This window comes from Agrilus planipennis, unplaced genomic scaffold (genome assembly GCF_000699045.2).
Source record: "Agrilus planipennis isolate EAB-ADULT unplaced genomic scaffold, Apla_2.0 scaffold103, whole genome shotgun sequence".
NCBI classification, from domain to species: Eukaryota; Metazoa; Arthropoda; class Insecta; order Coleoptera; family Buprestidae; genus Agrilus; species Agrilus planipennis.
The window spans coordinates 198,362-206,846 of record NW_020438959.1 but is presented as its reverse complement, the minus strand read 5'-3'; the positions used below and the strand labels follow the sequence as shown (position 1 = coordinate 206,846).

Genomic DNA, 8,485 nt, shown 5'->3' with positions numbered 1-8,485 from the left:
AGAGTCTTTCAGCGTCTCTGAGAGCGTCTCTCACAGTCTTTCACAATCTCACAGTCTCTGTATGAGAGACTCGAACGATAAAATTGTTAATTCAGAGATTCGAGTCTCTCACAGAGAGACTGAATGAATAAAATTGAAAAATTGAGAGACTCGAGTCTCTCGTAGAAAGACTGGGATCTCTGAAATATGTTGAACTTAGAAAATTTTACCCATCGAGACACCACTTATTGAGAGATTTCGAGTTTCTCGTTTAGAGACCGGATACGAAATGAGGATCTCTTTTGAGTGACTCGCGTCTCTAGTTCAGAGACGCTAAACAGTTTTTTTGACAGTCTCTCGACAGTCTGTCTCAGCGCCACCGGAGAGAGTCGATGAGAGACTCTGAGAGACTGAACATTTTTATCTCGGGTATCTATTATNAACTTAGAAAATTTTAACCATGTCTATCGAGACACCACTTATTGAGAGATTCGAGTCTCTCGTTCAGAGACCGGAAACGAAATGAGGTTCTCTCTATGAGCGAAACGAGTCTCTCGTTCAGAGACGCTAAACAGTTTTTTTGACAGTCTCTCTACAGTCTGTCTCAGCGCCACCGGAAAGACTCGATGAGAGACTCTGAGAGACTGAACATTTTTATCTCAGGTATCTATTATAACTAATTCCTAATTCTATTGTTTACCTACTACAGTATTACCTAATTAGTAACCAAATATTATATTTACATAAAAAACGTATAGACCGCGTAAATTCTGTTAGTACATATTTGGAAAGATTTTTATGGAACTGTTGGCGAAGGATTTAAAGGTGCATTTCTTAATCTCCTCACCATCAGGGACATAGAGAACTTGAGCGGAAAACAAAATTAGCACCTACTGTCTTCGGACCCTGGCTGCTGTTTGAACGCCAAACAAATTAAGAAAAAGGAACGCGAGATGAAATGCTAGGAATGTCACGTCTTTCTGAGCTATTTCGGAGCACCATAACAATCGGCAAATTAACAGAAACGTCTGCTCTCGTTGTTTGTCGAACCCATGTAAAAAGACCCAGCTTAAGAAGAATAGTTTTACGGTAAGATATTAGGTAGGCACTTTTTAAAGTCTTGCCCCTATGCGACTGTTAATTGAATTGATGGACGGAAAACGATTAATCTTTACATACTTATGATGTAGGGCTAATAATTCTACGAAAAGAGTGCTATTACTCGATTTGGTACACCGAAATTGTTCCATATTTATTCGAGCTGAAGAACAACGTAAAAGGTTTCCTTTTTCATTGAATATTAAACACGTCATCCGAATAAACCACGAGTAGGCATGAAATGACTAAATCTTCTGGTTACACTTTCTGAAGCTTTTTCTTAACTAGGTATATAAATTGCCTTAAACCATGAAATTGTATGGTTATAAATATCACCAGACCTAGATTAGTTGTTGTGGCTATTAAATGTATTCGCAACCGATTTTCTCACAGACGATAGTGCCATAAAAGTTTCCATTTCAAAAGTGGACATATTAATGATACTCTTGGAATTGAAGACCGACAGTTTCCGACTTATAATTTCGGCTAGTTTTAAAATTAATAGTTGACACGCAAGATCCTATCGCCCTCTCACTATCACACTACTTCCGGACTATCAAGTTCGTTGTACTTTGTAACTGACAGTAATTGGAGTTTTTGGCCAAAGTGGGATATTGAACTTAGTTGAAAGGCATTATGGACAACTGGCCGGTTTTAAAAGAACGAGAAATTCCGATCGCGTGCCTGTTTCTACTTATATCGTCAACTTTTCGATCAAGTTATGAAACTAGAGCATCTCCAAAGAGTGCGGTAAATTTGTAAGCACACGACTTCCAATTATCAGAGAATTTTCTCTTAAGTAATAAAGTTGTTTTGTTACGACTTTCGGGATTATCTCATTTTATGGACTTGATTAACAGATAGGTACCATCATTCGACATTGTGCTTCTAGGATTCATTCGTTGAAGATGTAAAGATATGATAACTGAGATCATCATCTACTTTTCGAAATTCGATCATTTTTCTGGATCATTAAAATTTGATCTCTCGAATGAAAGGTCAATTTCTCCAGATGAGGCTTCAAGTGATTCCGTAATTTTTCGCGTTTCATCCTGACTATGAGTAGGATATGATAGCAAAAACCTACCTGCTGCCAAAATTGCGCCAACAAATATATTCTTTCTTTCTTGAAGAGCCAATCCATAGACTGCATCGCCTGTAAGTCCATATCCGCAGGGGGCGGTATGGAAGCCGTGGCCGTAGGCTGCATACGGATACGATCCTCCAAGTCGGGGAGAGCGGGTGTCTTCGTTAAGAACTCCGTGATTGCAAAGGGCTCACCCCTATGATCACCTCAACAACCGTAAAAACATTATCATTATACAATAATCACTCAAAATCACTTGTAACGTCCTTGGTCTATTATGATTCTCATAAAACTGATCACCATAAAGATTTCACTACAACATCCCAAATATAGAACACAGTCCTTTATTAAGTTCTTATGCCTAATTTGGATTTGCTACACTTTTCAAAGTTCGGCTTTGGTTTTTGCCTTTCGTGACATAAGCTGTTTTAGTTTTTTGTTCTCTGACGGTTGGATTCGATGTTTCCTCATTACGAAGTACCTTGATACGTGTCAGTGGAGTTGTTTTAGTGTGCGTTCGTTTCTTTAAGAAATTCTATTCGAATATTGCGTGACACCGTAAAAATCGAACCACTCACGCAATCCGAAACGTATTTCGGTTTTCGATCATCATGATCATAATCACACGGTCACTGCCCACCACCAAAGTTTCTCGCGTTACTTTTGTTTTATTTGTTCAAAAGTAATAAAAAAAAAAGTCCATATACGCGCCACGAAAACAAGTCACTAAACTTTCAACACCTGAACCAATCGCCAAAGACGAACAAGTGGCGTTTGTTTTTGATCGGATCACTTGACCGCTATGTAGCGAGAGCGCACCACGCCGACGATCCAGTCACCTATGCATACCTTGCAATCGTCGGGATGAACATCCCAACACTGACTCACGAAACGGCACGCATGGTGCAGTGGAGTGGGCGCTGACTCCATCCCGCTTTGTCGGCGAATGCTCCGCCCCCTCTGTTGATCGTTGGCGCCAACTAGCGGCGAGCTGTCGAAAGAGTCGAACGTGCCGTTTCTGTCCAGCACGCGGGTCACGCTATGTCCCTCTTTGTCGGTAATACGACTGCATCGGCGACCAATACTGAGGCGAAATCCTAAGATATATTCTTTTTGGTTAAAAATCGAAGTATGTTCTATGTGCGCGGAGATCGCGTGCCCCTACCCCTTTATCTGGTTTTTTCTTTGCGACCGATGTTGTAAGGGATGGCGACGGTGACGATGCGCAAGGAGCGCGCATGTGCTTTCCTGTAGATCCTGATGCGTCTTGAATTATTTCAAACGCATTCCGACGTCAGGACGAATGCACCCCGACCCTCAGGGCGAAAATCGTCATCATTTTCTTGTACTGATCCTGAAGAATATTTCGGATGAACAGAGAAGTTTCTTGTTGGTTTTCTCTTCCTGCTTCTCTTTTTCCTCTTTATTTAAACACGGTATTTTTATTAAGTCCGCCTTCAAGGAGTAGATTCTTCAATTACAACTTACTTAAACTAAACACGTAAATGAAATTTTATCAGGTAATAAATAGATACCCAATTAAAAGGAGAACGTTAGGAATGATATGCAACCATGATGTAGTATTTTATTTTCACTCAATATAAAAGACACCAGACCCGGCAGATAATCTGGATATGGTTGGTAGTTTTACCTACACGAAAAGTTCCAGGTGGGTAATATACCCACATTTCCCAAAATTTACAACATACCCTGAAAATAACCGTTTCAAACGATAGTTTCACTGTAAGACCCATTGAAAAAAGCATCGCGTTGATATTTTAAGGCATTGTCAACACGGCAAAATTTAGATAGGTACGGCGAAATGTCTCTACAGGTGGCTAACACCATCTTTAGCATTAAACATGGGCCATATTTGGCTTATGTTCAAATTTCGGAAAAATCCCGTATCGATATAATGCAAAAGTAGAAAATGTTGCAATTCGAACTCTAAGAAAGGACATTCGGTCTAATTACCCTGATCTCTTTGCGTGATCCAATGTTATAAAAAAATTGTCTTTCAACTAAACCAACCCGAAATTCCATCAAAGTTCAGAAATGTTTCAATCTGGGGGGCGAGGAACAGTAGATTCATGTGAATTCACGATCCCGAAATATTTTATTAAAAAATAGTTCTTTAAGATGTTTGATCAAACTATTTCATTCCTAAAAAGTAGATTCGAAAATAATTCAGCCCGTTTTTTAAATCAAAGATTTGCAGTTTTTACGTTGCACAATTGAGAGAGCTTTGTGTAATTAATATTATTATTGTTAAGTAATATAATAATAGTTTCAACAATATTATTTTATTTTAACATTTTTTATACCCATTCCTCCAGATTGCCTAAGGTCAACTACCCATCCGAGCCGAACATGATCTGCCAGGCCTGAAAGACACTTTCATGTTATACTTATACTTAAATAACAGAAACATTTACGATATTTCAAATGTAAGGTAGTTAATTTTACGCTATATTAAATATGGTTTAAGTTAAATAACAATAATTTCACATTGGTATTAAGCACTGAACTTTACATGCATTAAAAAGAAACTCGGAAGAACAATCCGATCACAACAAACGTCAATCTTTTACTGCGCTTTACCGGTTTTACCTACGTTATGGGTGCAGGTGTTACATACATACCCCTATTCTCCCTCGCATCTTCAATTGCTGTCCAGCCAATGAATCGGTAATAAATTTGCACACGGAACTTGTCCAGACACCCTCTCCACTCACGCTTTTCTCCTTAACGTGCACCTAACTCTTACAGAAGCTGCACAAAAAAGTTAATATATGTTCATTCCTAACACATTTCGAACACCTGGCCTCTCAATAAACTGAAATTTACAAAATAGTAACCTTTTCAGATATTGAAAATATCAATAACTGCTATTTATTATCAAATGCTTTTAAATTGATAATATAAACTGGTGGTTATTGTTGCTATTATTTTTTAATCGATTTTTTCGTTCCTTATTCTGTCTTGATGATAAATAGTAAGCTTTAGATATGATACGGGAATGCACCTACCGATTCTACCTTTTTCTGACATAAGTATAGCGTTAATGCATTCATTAAAGGCAGATTTTGTCGATTATTCTTTAGCGACATGCAAAAAGGCGATTAACTGCTGTTTTGGTTAGTTCTTACCTTTCAATATTCCACTCAATTTATCTGTCTTGTATTTGCCGATAAATAGGGTCAAATTAATAGCCAGTCGATTTCGTAAAAACGTATCTAATTATTTTTGGGATGTACTAACTCAAATTGTTGTACCTTTTTGAGATTTTCAAAAGGCATTCTTATTCTATACTAAAAACTTAATAATATATATGGGATACCTTAATAAAAGAAGTTCGACTTTTAAAATATGTTTTGTACAAGTTTATTGGCTTTTCGTATTAATTGTTGTAATAAATTTTATCTCCAATGTTGTGTCTTGTTTTGTAGAAAGCATTTTTGTGAAATACGACTGTCAAAAAAGATGATCCAAATTTTGTACTTTACATACATATCTTTCACAGCATATCGATCCCTAAATATTCTTCTATAATCCTCTCTAATAGCTTTAGATTAGTCACTACCGGTCGTCTTTAAATTTTCATGAAAAATGCGTCTCACTTAGGGAAATAAAAAATTCCGGGTCATTTCTTAGCCCGAATAAATACCTTTAGATGTAGGTACCTATTCAAGAGCATTCATTAAAAGTGGGTAAAACAGTTGTAGTTACACAGAAACATCTCTCCATCTGCGTCTAACTACTGCTCCAAAAAGAAAAAGGACCACTCTACTGATGGTGCGCCTATTGACAATTCACCCCTTTTTTGTGCTACTTGTACCTATATCTACAGGTCGAGGGTAAACATTGTAGATAAAGGTACCTTTCAGAATGAACGGTCCCATTTCTATTTCTACCTATATCTACCTGCAATAATTATATGCGCTATTAGAGTCATTTTTGCTGGGAAAACGGCCGATGAAGCAACACGTCGTGTTACACTTTCGAACCTCAGGCATTAAAGGCTCGCTAATGCATCAATCAAAAGGTGTAGCGACAGTGTTTGCAAAAGGCTTCTTTCGTACCTAAACGATTAGTGCATATAGGAGGCGGAGACGACATTGTCCTCTTTGGCAATCAGTTATAATTATTTCTGTATTCCGATGATATTTTTGTGTACAATAATTGATTGCGGAATCATCAGTGGTAGTACCTATAGCGGAAACAGTTAACACGATTTGTCCAAAACTTCGTTAACACCGGAAGCTAACGTAATATTTCCAAAGAGTTAATGTTTGTTTGATGTATACTTTAAAACCTCCCTAATATAAGAAACCCTATACAGAATGGACACAGACCATGCGTTACGGTTCGGAAATTCGTGCATATTTATGACACACAGGTGTTTTACAAAGACTAGAATACAGTAGAATATTATTAACCAATGAAAAGGATAGATGTAATCATTGTATCAAAATGAACTCATTGTATGCTATATATACGTAGCTATAATTAGTCAATAAAATTTTGTAGGAGATGCCCAAAAGTTTATTTTTCCGAATCGAGAGCGAAAATATTTTAATGAATATCATCCTGGAATCCGCAGTAACGCAATTAAGATATGTACTAGTTGAATCTGTCCAAACTTGGACGGAGATGGTGCTGTTGTTCATGGGGCATAATAACAGTTACATTTTGCACTCGTGATGACCTCCCATACAATAATCTAACCTAAATCTTTCTTGGATAGAACTTATCCCCGGTACATAGGATAAATTGGGTGTTATAGAGATGACCCTGATTTACTGATTAATTCAAATGAGATTACGGACGAACTTAGGCCTGAAAAGACCTAATTCAGTTCCCCAAGTGACCAAAATGGAAAATGTTCGCAAAAGGGGTAGAAATGCATTGGTACCATTTTGACATCGCCTGAAAACCTGCAAGAAAGAAGTCGCAAACCTCAAAACAAAATAAAAGTTGAAAACAGAAAGCAAAGAGTTTCTATGTCAACAGTTCACATAAAACGGACTCGTTCAAGAAGAATAGCAGCTGATGATGGCGTATCTGATGAATTGGTTGATCTAGAGGTACACTATGATGATTCGGATGTGGATTATTTCCAGAAAATGAAGATTGCTGTAATGGTTATGGTGAAGAATATCAAATAACAACTAGCAAAGAAGACTGAGTCCAATGCATGCAAAAGAAATAATTATACTTCAAGCATAGAAAATAATGATATTACACACAGGCACCCCTAGCGCACAGTATACGTCAAAATATTCGCGATTTTTTATCAAAAATTTCAATAAAACGATAGTATCGCAGATATCGAAAACTCCAGGCACGTTAATAAAAAAAAACCTTTTGGGTGTTTCATTCCTATCAGTCACTGATGCTGGTGGGCGGGCAGTCCCTCCGGAATACACCGGAAGGTAGAGCGGAAGGCCCTCTTCAGTTTCCTTTCAGGAATCGTGCGAATGGGTGGGTGGTGGTTCGGGTGAGAAAGATGAGACGGACGAAATGAAGACAGAAGAGAATGAAAGATTATCTATGGAATATTACTGCTTCAACATTTGCCTAAGTGATCCACGGAAACCACAGAAAAACTTGGACCAAGGCAAACAGACCCGGAATCGAACCGGCGTCCTACCAACTGCTAAGCAATGGACTAAACCTCTAGACCATGTCGTTCGGTGGCACGTTAGTCAGTTCCATCCTTTAATTAGACGTTCAAATGGTCAGGTGATTGTAGAATATTGTAACATCGGACGAAACATCGCGTCGAACCGACTATGTTGATGACGTAAACGCAATCTCTCAATAAACTACGTATTACTATTTCGAATGTCAGTTACCAGTTACGGTAAAGCAAATTTCTATTAGTATGGAAAAAAGTGGAAGCGGGCCATTGAATTATTTATGTTTTGTGGTCGATGCTGTTGTGTTTTATAATAATAAAGCACACACTGGCAAGGTTGACAAAGTCGAAGTCGATAAATAACAGCAGGTAAAGTACACCTGGTCGCCAGTGGAAGCTATGCTAACAACATGTAATAATAATAATAAGAATAATAATAATCATCAGAATGTAGGTTATATCGCTTCGAAAACTCCACCTCGATAAACGGATTACCATCATTTTGTATTCTGCGTATAGGATCTGCGGTTCGTTTGACTCTTTATGTTTACTTGTACCTGTAGATTCAAATAATGAGTCAGGGGTGAATCACTACAGCAATAAGCACGTAATTTATAAAAAAAATATTTAGTCGTGTACTTACTTGGAACAATTAATTATCAATGCCGAAGCGGCTGCTG

At 37.8% G+C, this 8,485-nt stretch overlaps 1 protein-coding gene across 3 annotated transcripts in view; it reads right to left on the bottom strand.

The window, feature by feature from the left end:
* LOC108736742 (homeobox protein cut) overlaps window positions 1-3,069 on the bottom strand; it is a 181,989-nt gene extending 178,920 nt beyond the window's left edge. For 2 of the 3 annotated variants that reach the window (XM_018469292.2, XM_018469294.2), the window contains exon 1: window positions 2,165-3,069. In XM_018469292.2, the coding sequence (XP_018324794.1) occupies window positions 2,165-2,287 (123 nt within the window). In that variant the 5' untranslated portion in view covers window positions 2,288-3,069. The remainder of the gene's footprint in view (window positions 1-2,164) is intronic. The other variant, XM_018469293.2, reaches the window with a different exon arrangement.
* Window positions 3,070-8,485: the final 5,416 nt, after the last annotated feature.